Raw genomic sequence first — 15,137 nt, forward strand, 5'->3', positions numbered from 1 at the left:
ATTCTGAAAATAATACAAGTTCAAATAATCAACATTGGATGGCGTAATAGTTGATCAGAAAATGCGTGGGTAATCGACCAAGCTTTGTGTTCTTCTCAATTCCTTCTTGACTTCTTCCATTGACCTCCTCCTCCTCCTCCTCTTCCTCCCTAGAATAAAGGAATATTTTTTTAAAAGAACTCTCTGTAAGCGTTGATTCAAATGACCCTCCATGTAAAGATGGCAATGCCCGATTTACTAAGTTTCTTTTAAAACCTTCTACTGATCAACAATGTGGAAGATATGGTTGTTTTCTATGGTTAAAAACGTTTAGTTCTAATAATTCCTAAATGTTTTCCTGCATCAGAAATGCTCTAGTCTAATTCATATTTGATTGAGCCAACAAAGGTTTTAAGGGTACAGTTACAGGGTGGCCAAAACTTTTTTTTGAACAAATCCGTACATTTTCAGAGGAAATCCGTACAATACCCACCCTTCCCTCAGCAACCAATGATGTTCCCTCTAACAACCTATATTCCTGGTAGTAAAAACTACTGTAGGTATTTGAATGCTTGGATGAGAATCCGGAAATAATGAAAAAATAAGATCAACTGAAGAAACTCAACTTAAACTCAATTTTAAAAATCCATTTATCTTTGCAACCTGAAAACCATTGGTTTTTGAAACGAAGCCTAACTAATCTGGCAGAATTCACAGCTTATAATAACAAAAGTCTACCACATAAGGTTGCAAAGATATAAAACTTAAACATTACTATTAAACACTAGAGAGACTAGAGAGCTGGAAAACTAGAGAACTTGAGAACTAGAGAACTAGAGAACAAGAGACCAAGAGAACAAGAGAACAAGAGAACAAGAGAACAAGAGAACAAGAGAACAAGAGAACAAGAGAACAAGAGAACAAGAGAACTTAGAACTTAAAACTAGAGAAATAGATAACTAGATAACTAGATAACTAGATAACTAGAGAACAAGAGAACAAGAGAACTAAAGAACTAGAGAACTAGAGAACTAGAGAACTAGAGAACTAGAGAACTAGAGAACTAGAGAACTAGAGAACTAGAGAACTAGAGAACTAGAGAACTAGAGAACTAGAGAACTAGAGAACTAGAGAACTAGAGAACTAGAGAACCAGAGAACCAGAGAACAAGAGAACCGAACCAGAGAACTAGAGAGCTAGAGAACTAGAGAACTAGAGAGCTAGAGAACTACAGAACTAGAGAACTAGAGAACTAGTTACCCCAAAAGATTGAGATATAAATTTTTAAAAAGTTGATACGTTGCATATTCATAAATCTGCTTAAGAGAAAAGTTTTCGCTGTAGGAATTCATGATTGTGTATAAGGAAAATGCTTCGAAGCAGAATTTCTATGGGAATTTTTTCCGATCAAACAAATATAAGTATTGGATAAATACCTTCTTGTTCTCAAACTTCCTCTTGTTGTTCTTGTTCCTTGCTCTGTGGTTCTTCAGATCTTTCAAAGATTCAGAAAGAAACTTCTCTTCTTCCTCTCCCTGCATCAAAATATTATCTTAATTTCTTAATACAGAATTCATTTTTGTTGTGGAACTCCGTTTTTCCTAAGGTTGCATTGATCAAATCGAAATCGAAATCGAAATCGAAATCGAAATCGAAATCGAAATCGAAATCGAAATCGAAATCGGTTTAAATTCGTTAATGAACATTGGTTTTAAAGTCTAGACCTTTTGGTGTAACTTGTATCAAATAGGTTTGAGTACACAACCAAATATGAGCTATGTTGCCATATTAAAGCAAACATTAATTAGGACTTGTTAATCATATTTAACAACAAAATGATGAGTGCTTCCCCTGAAGACTTTGATAACTCAAGATATAGATTTACAGATTTACAGATTAACAGATTTACAGATTTACAGATTTACAGATTTAAAGATTTAAAGATTTAAAGATTTAAAGATTTAAAGATTAAAAGATTAAAAGATTAAAAGATTAAAAGATTAAAAGATTTAAAGATTTAAGGATTTAAAGATTTAAAGATTTAAAGATTTACAGATTAAAAAATTAAAAGATTTAAAGATTTGAAGAATTGAAGTTAAAGATTTGATGGGGGATTAAAAGTTAAAAACAAGAACAAAAACTAAGCTTTAATTGTGTAAGTTTAATGCGATTTATCCTCAGTATTACAAAGTGCTAACTTTGTGATTATCGATTATCCTATTTGTAAACAACGCTGATATGTTTTTAAATAAAAGTTTAACAAGAAGAATAACTAAGAATTTTTAAATTTTATTTTTATTCTTTCTACGCGGCAATGTTGAGTAGGACGAGGCGAGGGAGAAAGTTTGTTAATAATATTTGAAAAAAGACAAAATATTTCTAATAATTTATCCCATTGACAAGTACAAGATTCAAAAATCAGAAATTAACCAACAAAAAAACCCAGATTATCTAAAACAATTGAGGTTTCTATATCTTGTATTAATATCTACCTCGAGGATTGAAGTTTTGACCTCCATCTCCTTTATCACAATCTTCTCAACCTTCGCCATCTTCTCCATCAAACCCTTCGCGAAGTTCTCAACCTTGAACCGAATCTAAAACAAAACTAAGTTACTTTACAATCAATCAATCAATCAATCAATCAATCAATCAATCAATCAATCAATCAATCAAGCTAAAAAATTGTTGCGGCTCTAAAATACAAAAATAGCGAGATTTTAACAAGCAGACTAACTTTAATTACTTGGTTCAAATAAATTTTGCGGCGCTACAGATTAAACTTAATCAGTTAAAATATGCTTTGTTTAAATTTTCGAAAATAAAAAGTTTTGTCGCCTAAACCGATTAAACAAAATAATTTTAAAAATATTGTTTATGGGGGGGGGGGGGAATATTCTTACCCAGGCCTCTGTCTCTCCCTTCTGGTATGTAATGAAGGCAATATCTCCTAAATCCTTATCAATATTTACTCCGAACTCCTCCGACGACAGTTTCTCCTTGATATCTTCCCTAGTGATCTCTCCTCCTAATCCTAAAATAATTATCAATTCAGACGGTTCCGATCAGTGCTTAGAATCCATTTAATTTTGATGCGGATCCGCCCTGGAAAAAATGAATCCGGATCTAGGTCGTGTGTATTTCTTCAAGATTCATCAATATTTTGAACAAAAGAAAGAACACAATCAATGTTAACAAATCTGGCCACATCCCCTTTATAAAACTAGTCACAAAAAATTGGGGATTTTCAGAAGTCCTAAAAAATCATCAATAATACTTCTACCCTGTTACACAAGAAAAAGTTACAATAATTATGATCTTAAATAAGCTTGTCTATTAATATAAATGATTTTATCAATGGTTTCACTAGTATCAGCGCATCAAAGCCAGGTGTTCTCAACATTCTTAGTCATTCAAACATCTGTCAGTATTTGAGTAAAGATTTAACCTGTAATCTTGATAACGGTTCCTACGGGAAGTTTCTGCTCCTCCTTCACATCTTCTTCCGTAGCATCTTCATTCTCATTCTTCTCTCCCTTTCCCTTCTTCTCTCCTCTCTTCTTCTTCTTCTCCTCGTACTCCTTCGTCTTCTCTTCCAGGTAATCCTTCTGGAACTTCCTAATGAGCTGGACCTCCTTGTACTCCTTCTTCTCGGCGTTGACGAACTCCTTGCAGGCCTCCTCGCTACGGAATGTGAGGAAAACTGAACCCTAGATGTATTACGATTTAAAAACTAAGAATGTCTAAAAAATTTTCTCATTTCGACCCCCCACCTTCCCAAAATCAAACAATGAATCTTATGAAAGGGAAAATAAACAAGTTTCTCAGTTTAAATGTACAAAAAAAACTTTGTTTTCAAAACAAAGTCTTAAACATTAATTTGCAAAAAATTAATAAAACCTTTCTGGTCTCAATTTCTCAAACTGGAAATCATTATTGTTATCAGCAGACAACCCATTATTCAATTTAATAGGAGTCGACGCTCCTTGTCACATTTTAATAAAAAAACACCAAAAAAAAGGATAAAAAATTGGATTTTTAAAAGTAGAATCTAAAGCAATGAAATAAATTGAAAATCTGTAAAATAAACGTTAAAAGGGGTAAAAAATATAGAATACAATAATTACCTTGAAATGTTTCTGTTTATCAGCTTTGTCAAAGTAGTTTCTCATCTAAAAACAACAAAAGAGTTAGAATCTGAGCAGTGAGGACTAGGTACTAGGGAGGGTAAATATTTTATTAAACAATCAGGTATTGCTAAAATATTAACCTGAATATGAACAATAGCAGGTTCATGTTCCGCGTAATATTCAAGGAGTTCGTCCATTGTCGTCTTTTCTTTGTCAAACCCTGCACAAAACAAGAGTTTTATTATGTGTCTGATTCATAGATTCATCTGGATAAACACTGAGAAGTTGTGCCACCTAATCTACCCATCAGCCACTATACCCTTTATAAACATTAAATCTGCCTCAACTTGAATCTAATGCCATAAAACAGACACAAATAGTAAATTATAGCCGTTCCTTTCAATCTGCTTAAAACCTGTTGACAGGGGTGTAATATAACTGTATATTTATCAGATTTAACCAGAAAAAAGATTCACAGAAATTGTGTGGTGTCAAAATCCTAAAAATAAAACCGAATCCGAACCAAGCTAGGTGTATACTTACTATTCACTCCAGATTTAGCGAGAACAAAAATCCCCGAAATAAATCTGTTAAATTAAAATGAACGATTATTGATAAAGTGACCTTTAGCATACGCAGTTTTGGCTTCCAGAAGCTTCTTTGCCTCCTCTGTGTTCTCCGGGAGAGGGTTGGCGGGAGATCTACGGAGACGTCCATCTCCCTCCATATCTACCTCCATCAAACCTGAACAATCAACTTGTCAACCCAGTTTTAAGAAAGTTTTAGGAAGTTTTAAATAATCTGTCAATAGGTAACAGAGATTTTTACAGATAAGTGAAAAGAAGACTGCATAGTCTTTGGTGGTGTTAGGTACTTTCCAAAAGGTATTTTTCCAAGGGCAACTTACCAAGTGACAGCTTCCAAAATGGGCAATTTCCTAAGCAGCAACTTTATAAAGGTTAGATTAGGCCTTCCAATGCGCTACAGGCTGAAATGGAAAGCGAGCGCTGCGACTGGACAGGTTATGGGGCCGAGCTCTGCGGCAAGGACAGACTTGGGAAGTAGCCACTTGGAAAATTGCACAATTGGAAAGTTGCCACTTGGGAAGATGTTGCTTAAGTAAAGTCCTTTGGGAAAGTATCTAATATCGTGTGTTTGTTCTACCTGAATCTGACTTCTTGATTGATGCAAGGATAGTTTTAGCGTCTGAGCTAAGATCTGCTAGCCGTTTAAACTTCAGTAATGTTTCCATCGTCACCCAGCCGTCATTCTCTTTCACGGATTCCTAATCAATAATCATATTATACAACTGTTCAGCGTCCAACGATCTCAATATATTTTAAGCGAAAATTTATTTCTAAGAAATATTAAATTAAAGACTTAAATAACCTGGAGGAATTTGTCCCTAGGAAGATTGTAGTCTCCGAAATAGTATTCAAGCTGTCTAAAAAAAAAAGATTTTTCAATTAAATTCTAATTTGTCATCAATATTACTAAAGACAGGGAAGTAAATAAATAACTAATTCAATCATAAATATTTAAAAAGCTCCAAAAATATAGGTAGTGTAGTGAAAACATTTCTCCCATTTCTAAAACAGGGAAAAGAAAATTTCAATATTTATTTTTTACATCTATAAAATAATTGGTGGTGGATTTTAGTATTTTTCAACGAAGATCTCAGTTATAGACAGTGCTTAGGATCCGCAAGATTTTGGCTGCCTGGATTCGTAAAAATATTCGGATCCACGGATCCAGATCCAAGGTGCGAAATATCAACCAAAAAATACCCTTTTTTTATTCACTAAATCCAAATCTGAACTGTTCAAAGACGAGATAATAAAAATTTCCTTATTTCTGAATAGAACATCAAGGTTTAGCATAAAAATAAGCAAAAATTAGGACAAAAGATTTGAAATTCTGCTTTGTGAATCATAACATAGATCCACGGATTTGGACCCGGATCCGGATCCTTCTTTTTCAAGTGCGGATCCAGGATCCACATCAAAATTGAATGGATCCTAAGCACTGGTTATAGGACTATGAAGTGTAGATTATATAATGTTTTAGGTTTGAAGGAAATGCAAAGAAGGAGCAGCGCATCGAGATTACATGTATGCATTGTGAGTGTGTAGCTTTTCTAACTTGAACACTAATAAAGTTGGAACCAAAATAACAAATGTTGCAGTTTTCAACCAAGCATTGAACGATAATCCTTGTTATAAAAGGATTGTACGAAGATGAGATCTTCAAGAATCTTGGGACAACCCAGACCGCATCACAGCTGTATCCGACCCTTACTGGTAAAATATCATTGCAACAAGATAGAACAAAATTGCAGCCGAACAAAAAAGATCTACCTGATTATCTGTCGATCTAACTGGGTAATTTCTTCGGTCACCGCCATTTTAAGTTCTGAAAAAATGTTACTTGAGATCAGCGGCCATTTTGTAAAATTTCAGCTGATTATCAGCTCCACCGGAAACTATGTGTCCAGGCCGCCAATGAGAAGCCAGGATTTTGTCTGTGTGTCCCTGAAGGTCGTAAAGTGGAGTTCTACAACTGCGCGTGTCCCAAACCCTAAAGAAAATGACGATTAGCAGATGAATACATTAATAACAATCAAAATATGGAACGCATGAGTTATTTTCAATATATATCAACATGAGGAACCTATTGAACATTATAAAAATTTAAAGAAAAAATGTGATCAATAATGAAAAGATTGAACTTTTTTTGGTCTTGTGCTAAGTCAACTGATAAAAACTTTTGTGTGGATATAGTTAATCTTGAACGCTTCATCTTGATATCCAATTTGGGAACTTTTAAATTCGAGGATGAATGCTAAATCCAATATTGAAAGTTGTCCAGGTATAACCATAAGGGGATATTGACAAGTAATTAAATTAATCCCTAGATCGGCATAAGATGGAGATCAATGCTTGATCCTGAGAAACATAACACTAAAGTTTTGATAGAAGAAAAGGGAATAACAGATTCTTCAAATTCCGGGTATGAAAAAAATGTCTGGGCTTTAAGGCATTGATCTACGTCATATTGGATCTTGCATCCCTCTACATTCGAATGTTTGGGACACACAAGAAAATGTTGAAACAATTATATAAATGATGATCCGGGGTTTATATTTCCTACGCTCTGGTAAAGACGGAAAAATAAAATTCAAATACTAAGTTTTTTTTTAATCTTTTGTTAACAATTCATATATACAAATTCAGTTTATTACCCCAAATCCGGCGGATATTACAATAGAAAAATATTTCCGCTCCAGGAAAAACAACCTAACATCTGGTAAGGAGGAAGGAAATACTGTTAATGAAAAAATATACATCTTAATTACAGTTTTGACGCTAACTTACTTCCCATTATAATGTAACCAAGGAACCAAAGTTTTTATTTAGGACGCATTGTTCTTAGTTTACAAAGTTACCTGAGAGTAGAATCATGAGATGAGGACGCAAAATGTATTGGTGAGGTGGGAGACCAGTTTACGGAGGTAATCCAACCAGTGTGTGCTGTGTAAGCTGCTTTTACATCATTCCCAGCTCTTGGGTCGTACAGGCGGACAGATCTCTCCGCCCCTCCCACTAACAACAACTCATTCCGCTCTCCGCCCACAGACACACTGAACAGTGCTTTATTGGCCACAAGTTCTGTTTTAAGACCACCCAACTCCAGCTCCCATATTTTGATGGTATGGTCCCAAGATACGGAAACTATCTCCCCGTTACCCATCCAGGCCACGCCGCCGACCGCCTCCTTGTGCCCGCCGAAGGTTTTGAGCGGTGTTCTTGTAACAGCCCTGCCGGCGCTCCCACGTGATTTCTTTGCTTCTGTACTTCCCTCTCGGTCATCTTCGACAGCAGGAACAGCTCCCCAGACCTTCAACGTGTTGTCAAAACTACCAGATACAAACACTTTCCTGAACACAATAGAGTTAACAAATATTATACATAATTATTATTATTAGCAGAAACCCCTACATTCAATGAGTTAGTGGTCGACCGCTCCTAGTCACCGGAGGAAGGAGACTTATGCGGTGATAAACATGATTTTAAACCAAAGAACTTAAACATAAAGTTGTGGGCTTCTAACAAATTTGTTTTCAACAAATATTTTTACACAATGATTATTGCTTAGGTTTCGAATCAAAGACTTCGGCATAAAACTATTAGATATCAAACGGAAAACCGGAGAATGAAAGCATGATCTCACACGAAGTTATGGTTTCGGACAAAACAATGTAGAATGAAAATAACGTTTCAATCCGAAATTATTCATTATGAAACCATGAATCCAAACTAAAATTCTTCAGCACAGTGGCGGACATAAGGGGGGTTATTGGGGTTATTTACCCCCCCTAGAATCCTGGGGGTAAATACCCCCCCTAGAATCCTGGGGGTAAATACCCCCCTAGAATCCTGGGGGTAAATACCCCCCCCTAGAATCCTGGGGTTAAATCCCCCCCCCCACCCTAGAATTCTAGGGGTAATTACCCCTGAACATATTTTCAGGCCCTGAATAGCAGGGGTTACTCCATTTGCTGCCNTAGATAATCAACCAAACATTGGTGCCATTATTAAAAGCATGTGATGGTATCAGACGAGTTGTTGTACTTATTTCAGGCTTCAACCCAAAATTTTATCATATAGATAAAATTTCATTTCAGACCAAAACCCAACAAAAAGTTAAATTATCAGTCCAAAAACGTAAAAAAAAAAATTATGATTTCGAAAATATAAATTTTATTTCTGGCTTAGACCGAAATATTATGCTAGGGAAATAAAACAATTGTAAGATTTTTATTCAGAGCAGACAATCGTATAATCGTTATATATATAACCGTTTAATTGTTAAGATTCCTTCCACCTTGATCCCAAAATGTTGTCCGAGTAGAATATGAATGGTTGAAGACTCGAGTTTATTCAAAAGTTGCAAGCTCTGGTTATGTTCTTAATAAACTCCTTACTTGTTAGGACTGACCGCTACACACTCAACGCTTCTCTCATGACCTCTGCAATTATTATCATTATTATTATTATCATTTAGGGATGAAGTTGGGATCAGTGAGGCGTTAAAAAGTGTCCGGGCGTGAGATAATGCTCCTGTAGTGGGGCATTTATTGATGATTTGAACGCTTTCCCCACATATTAAATTATTTATGCATTGACAAACATATGCTGAACGTAAAAATATATGTAAACTAGTTTTTAAATATAACAAAACTTCGTCTTCTTTTCGAAGAATTAAAAACCTGAATAAATCAACTTCTATCCCTTGCACATGCAAAAACTGTGTAAAAAATTAGCCGTTGTAAATGTAATCAAATCAATTTAATATATTTTAATATTTTATAAATACGTCGACACTCGACAGCCCCTTTTAACGACAAATTAGTCAATCAATCAAACTCAGAAATGAAAATTCAAAAAATTGAGATTGTCATGATTCGTGCAGCTTATTAATGAATCAAACAAATAATTAATTTGCACCATATCAACCAATTCCAGGGGTGCATATTGGCACCGAGAGTTAATTTATTATCATAATATTTATAAATAGTTGTATATTGCATACCTGCAAGTATTTAAGTTCTCTATTGAATTAGTTTCTGAGTTCCAAGTATAAATATTTAACTTCTGATCATGAGATGCTGAGACAAATGTTCCACCAGTTTCTGTTCTCTCTATCCAGTCTACAGCCTAGAATAGTAGAGATTCAATGCTAACGATCCATTATATATATATATGTCAGCTATAGCTGGCTAAACGGCTGGGCCAAATTGGCTGAATTTTTTTAAAGGCAACACATGGATACCCTGGGTAAACATAGGCTAAAAAAAATCGAAACATTTTTTCTTTAAGATTTGATTTTTTCCAAATCATTTTTTTATTCCAGGGGCAACGACCGGGACTTCAGTTAGGTATATATTATTATATAAAGGGTAAATCTAAAAAAACCACACATAATACAAATTCTTCTCTAATTGTTTAATGCATTATGATTTAAACAATTTTATTGGATATATTTCAGTGGTTACATATATATTTAAGTATTTGGAAACTTTTGGTAGTCTTTCTTCTGGATTTGACGGCCTTCTTTGTCTATAACAGCTTGCAGTCGGTGGGGCAGAGATGCCATCAAATGTCTACATAGAGCCTTATCATCGTCAATCTCTCTCCATGCTGCAATGATGGCTTTCTTCAGCTGTTGGTCATTAGAGCATTCTTTTTCAGCAACCTTTCCCTTAAGAATACTCCAAACATTTTCTATTGGTCATAATTAGTGATTTTTTCTTGGTAGATCCACTATCACCTGGTCCCAAAATAATAGCTTTGCGGATTTTCATCCATTATTATATTTCTTAGTAATAATCCAAAAAATCCGTTTTGTGTGGTTTTTTCAGGTTCACCCTTTATATACCAGTCACCCCCCCCCCCCAATGATTTTTGAAGAAAAAATTGTGCAAGTGGTCTGTTTAATAAACTGGAAAAGTTTGTTATTTGTTTTCAAAAACACAACTTTTCTCTTACTATAAGGCAAATGGCTGCTTGTCGTAGTCCTCAGGTATATTGTAAATAGTTAAATGTTTAAAGGGACTGGTATTAGTTTAATGTTTAAAGGGACTGGTACTATTTTATTGTTTAAAGGAACTGGTACTAGTTTATTGTTTAAAGGGACTGGTACTAGTTTATTGTTTAAAGGGACTGGTAATAGTTTATTGTTTAAAGGTTCTGGTACTAGTTTATTGTTTAAAGGGACTGGAACTAGTTTATTATTTAAAGGGACTGGTACTAGTTTATTGTTTAAAGGGACTGGTACTAGTTTATTGTTTAAAGGGACTATCGTTCTAATTTCAAGTGACTCATCATTAAAAGAGGAAGATGTCCTATTCATAAAGATACGACGGAGTTCATTCAAAAAATGTTCTCTATTGTTTCTGGAGCAAGAAATGCACGATTGATGACAGAAAAAGTTTTTTTAAGTGTCAATTGGTACAAGTCCTTAAATAAATAAAGTTTCACTTGAAATTACGACTATAGTCCCTTAAAAATTACATGTAGTGATTTTGTTACCTTTACAGGTCCCGTATGTCCAGGAATAACAAGTTTTTTCTCACCACTTTAAATCAATCAATCAATCATTTTTTCTAAGAGTCTAGCTGCTAGGATGGACGGATTGATGGTTGTGTCATGATGCTAGGAAGGATGGATGAATCATGATGCTAGGAAGGATGGATGAATCATGATGGTAGGAAGGATAGATGAATCATGATGCTAGGAAGGATGGATGAAAAAATGACTGAATGAATTCCTGATGCTCCAAATATTAACAGTATTATCATAACAACCAGTGAGAACCAGGTCACCCTCTATTCTAGAAATTTTTTTTGGAATATCAAATCTTAAATATTAAATCATAAAAATATTCTCACCAATCAGACCAACTGCAACACCTTGTAATTTGCGAAATTCAAACATTTTCCATTACATCTTAAGTTGACAAAAGAGCTAAACAACACAAAACTCAAATCAATAAACAACAAAAAATAAGATCAATTTTTTAATTGCCGACGCCCCCCCCCCCCCACCATAGTAAGATTAAACACCTGCAGGCGCTAACCCAATCATCATGGTTCGCGGCATTTTCTGGTTTAGGAGCTTCGCACTTCTCAACATACTCCAGAACTGAGCAGAAAATAATAGATAAAAATAAAATATGAAGATCCATATTTAAATAATAATTTTTAGTTTCTGAAAGTTTCATAGAACAAAAAAAAACTAAGCTTAAGATTACAAAATTGCTCTAATGAAACCTTCAGGGCTGCAAGAAAAGTATATGATGAAATTAAAATACAATACACATGCAAAGATAGAAATGCCCGATTTACAAAGATACCCTTTAAACCTTTGACTGATGATCGAGGCGAGTATGAGTGAAACGGAAATGTAAGCTAGCGTACAGTGTGAACGTAACAGAAGTGACGTTACATGAAAATAACGAATATGCTACGTCCCAAGCGGGATCATAACATTTTGACTGCTAGAAATTAAATTGTAATATTTCTTAACTAGCCTGCAAATCAAGTAATTAACAATTAATGGTATTTTCGTAGATTAACAAGGATCGACATCATTGATCAGTCAAAAGTTGTGAATCGGACATGTCACCCAACAAATAAGGAGTCAATTGAAAAAAAGCCAACAGTCACTTTGATAAATGACAAACTGCATTAGCAATTATATCATTAAATGAGGAATGAACATTTGACAGATGATAAATCTATTTTTTGGAATAGCATGATTTGGATCGTCTTGTGAAATATTTCTTTTAAATATTTTAAAGTTCTTCGGAGATAAATGTAAAAAATAACTTACCAATAATACTTTCAGTTGATATATCATCGCGGTCACTTAAATGCTCCGAAAGTTTCCCTCGAACTATAAAAAATAAATTCTTTAATTTTTGGAAATTATGCAGACAGGAGGTTTATACTTTCCTACTTGGAATAAGATTCCTCCCGAGCATCAGGGTATTGGGAAAATTCCTAAATCTTTAGTTTAAATAAATGCAAAATTCAATTGGGTTAATTGGGAATTAAATTAATCCGTAGATCTGTATTAGATGGATAATAAAAAATCTAGTTCGCAGATGATAATGAACTAGGATACCGGTCGGATACAATGGAACATATTAACAGCCTACAAACAGCTATGAATAGACTGATAAAATGGGCTGACAGTTGGTGGATGAAATTTAACGTTAGAAAATGTAAAATTATGCATATTGGGAAAAGAAACATCAAACATGTATACACAATAGGTGGTCTACCTCTACAGGTTGTAGATAATCAACCAAACATTGGTGTCATTATTAAAATGACAATCTAAAACCTTCATTACAATGCGCCCATGCTTCTAGGAGAGCATCAGCAGTTCTCGCCCAAATCTCAAACCATTTAAGTACAGGGACAAAAATATTTTTCTTCAGTTGTTCAAGCAGTTTGTTAGATGTCACCTGGAATTTGCAATACCAGCATGATCACCTTGACTAGTTAGCGACATGAGATTTTAAAGCGCGTTCAGGAGAGAGCTGTAAAAATTATAGTTAGACTGAACAACAAATATTAAGAAAAATTAATTGAACTTGGCCTGACAAAGCTTGAGATCCGGCGGAAACGCCATGATTTAGTGCAGACATCAAAAAATTCTTAATGGGTTTGACCAAGGCAAATCGTCCATTTGGTACTGTTGATGATCAGCAAACTAGTTTGATCAGAAATACCTCCTACAATAAGAACCTAATTGCGACAAGATTTAAGACAGATATAAGACGAAATTTCTTTTCCCTCTGGAATAATATTTTCCAATTGATGTGAAGCGAGTCCAGGAATGTGACTAGTTTAAAAGCTTAACTAGAGAGGATTGCCATTTAAACTACTTTAATGTGCTAATAGGAACTGTGCTATGTAGCAACCTGATGAATAACTTAACGGAGAAACCGCACAGTTCCCAGAGGACACCAACGACGTTTGCACCATGCAAACCACCACATAAGTAAACAAGTAATTGTTTGGGTAATTTAATTTTTTTTACGGCTATATTTGAAAATCTTATAAAAATATCATTTATTTCTTACCAATATCATTAAAGCATATCCAGTCGAATTCAGGAACATAATCAAAGTTAGTTAGTAATCCCTTGACCAGACTGTTTAAGCCTTAGACACCAGACACTAGTTGATGTCAGGTGAACAATCTGATGAAATAAATAGAAAGTATGTTGCAATAAGTTTCAACCTAAATTTCGCTTTAAAATATTCTTTTGTGTAATTTTACGATGATTAGTTCTCAGTCTAAAATGAAATTGTAAAATTTTTCAGATTTAATATTTTTTGTTGTAGAATATTGTAATCTTATGAGGAAAAAAATGTATGAAGGGAAATTCTTAAACGAGATGAAATAATCTTGATGTATTCTTTAACGAAAGCCTTGATAACACTAGTGAATGCCTGCAGGGTCTATGGTGTAGGGAACAGAAAAAGGAGAATCTTCAACACCAAACACTTTCAGTTCAGTTTTCAGCCTACAAATAGTTCAATAAAAAAGGTTTATAAAAATATTTATATTAAATGTATGTTCTTTTCTACGTTGAGCAAAAATATTTTCAAATATCAATTCAGATCTGTGGGACCATTAAACTATTAAATCGGAAGAAGACGTACGGTTATGATGCGGATCCGGGTCTTGGATCCGACCCGAAAAAATGGAACCGGATCCAGGCCGTGTATACTTATTAAAAGTTTGCGTTAGAGTTTTAAGATAATTCCGATTATGAGCAATAGAGAAAAAAATTATTTTTTTTGTTGATTACCTAATTTGAACTTCTCTATCATTCTTTTCTTTTTCCGGCATCTTGAGTCTGAAGAGTATCATTTCTTAATTTTAAGAGAAAAAGAGGAATAATAACAAGAGAGCACAAGAGTGTCTAGAATTGACATGACGGTCAAATTTTAAAAACTGTTAACTATCTAACAACAATGTTAACAACAACAATATAGATATCTTCAGGGCGCCCCAAATCATAATTGTTTTTGTCCAAGCTTAAACATTCATAAATCGATTGATTTATCGTCTCATTTTTATCGATAATTTCAAATTTTTCAATTATTTGTATCTAAGAAATTCCAATGCTTTGTATGATGTGGGACACCCTGTTGCATATATAATTATGGAAAAAATTACACAATCACCTCAAATTTTATGAATTAAAAATGAATGGGCATTTTTCCGATTTAATTTGAGCGGATTCAGAAAGATAAAGATGACTAGAACGATAGCGATCACAATAAGAACTAGAAAGAATGGTATCAATTTGGAATAATACATATGTTAGTGAGAGATTAAAAATGTCTTAATAATCATTTTTTATTTTATTTTTAATTTTCGTTTCTCAATAAATTGTTTGTTTCTTGGTAGTTCGTTTCCTAGAAGTAGGAAAACTAGTCATTTAA

The 15,137-nt window shown here is 34.1% G+C and overlaps 2 protein-coding genes across 2 annotated transcripts; both read right to left on the reverse strand.

Moving 5' to 3' along the window:
* Window position 1: 1 nt before the first annotated feature.
* On the reverse strand, window positions 2-6,569 carry LOC111713279 (la protein homolog). Its single transcript, XM_023488114.1, has 11 exons — window positions 6,467-6,569; window positions 5,499-5,553; window positions 5,274-5,394; window positions 4,734-4,853; window positions 4,250-4,329; window positions 4,107-4,151; window positions 3,428-3,689; window positions 2,883-3,013; window positions 2,472-2,576; window positions 1,416-1,514; window positions 2-149 (listed from the first exon to the last, which is right to left on the reverse strand). The coding sequence occupies exons 1-11, from the start codon at window positions 6,511-6,513 to the stop codon at window positions 96-98; spliced, it is 1,119 nt and encodes a 372-aa protein (XP_023343882.1). The 5' UTR covers window positions 6,514-6,569; the 3' UTR covers window positions 2-95.
* Window positions 6,520-15,110, reverse strand: LOC111713277 (ribosome biogenesis protein WDR12 homolog). Its single transcript, XM_023488111.1, has 11 exons — window positions 14,498-15,110; window positions 14,136-14,209; window positions 13,764-13,844; window positions 12,503-12,565; window positions 11,734-11,812; window positions 11,439-11,501; window positions 11,201-11,246; window positions 9,702-9,826; window positions 9,094-9,138; window positions 7,555-8,046; window positions 6,520-6,686 (listed from the first exon to the last, which is right to left on the reverse strand). The coding sequence occupies exons 1-11, from the start codon at window positions 14,557-14,559 to the stop codon at window positions 6,533-6,535; spliced, it is 1,284 nt and encodes a 427-aa protein (XP_023343879.1). The 5' UTR covers window positions 14,560-15,110; the 3' UTR covers window positions 6,520-6,532.
* Between the last annotated feature and the right edge of the window lie 27 nt (window positions 15,111-15,137).

This window comes from Eurytemora carolleeae, unplaced genomic scaffold, assembly GCF_000591075.1.
Source record: "Eurytemora carolleeae unplaced genomic scaffold, Eaff_2.0 scaffold1390, whole genome shotgun sequence".
NCBI lineage: Eukaryota > Metazoa > Arthropoda > Copepoda > Calanoida > Temoridae > Eurytemora > Eurytemora carolleeae.

What these genes read in the sequence shown, in the direction of transcription:
- LOC111713279 (XM_023488114.1), bottom strand. Translation starts at nt 6,513, where the DNA reads ATGGCGGTGACCGAAGAAATTACCCAGTTAGATCGACAGATAATCAG. An exon ending in AATCAAGAAGTCAGATTCAG is followed by an intron (nt 4,854 to 5,273) that starts GTAGAACAAACA and finishes TTGATTGTTCAG; the next exon opens with GTTTGATGGAGGTAGATATG. An exon ending in TCAAAACTTCAATCCTCGAG is followed by an intron (nt 1,515 to 2,471) that starts GTAGATATTAAT and finishes ATTTTGATGCAG; the next exon opens with GGAGAGGAAGAAGAGAAGTT.
- LOC111713277 (XM_023488111.1), bottom strand. Translation starts at nt 14,559, where the DNA reads ATGATACTCTTCAGACTCAAGATGCCGGAAAAAGAAAAGAATGATAGA. An exon ending in GATTGGGTTAGCGCCTGCAG is followed by an intron (nt 11,502 to 11,733) that starts GTGTTTAATCTT and finishes AAAAATTTCTAG; the next exon opens with AATAGAGGGTGACCTGGTTC. An exon ending in TCTCATGATTCTACTCTCAG is followed by an intron (nt 6,687 to 7,554) that starts GTAACTTTGTAA and finishes CATTTTCTTTAG; the next exon opens with GGTTTGGGACACGCGCAGTT.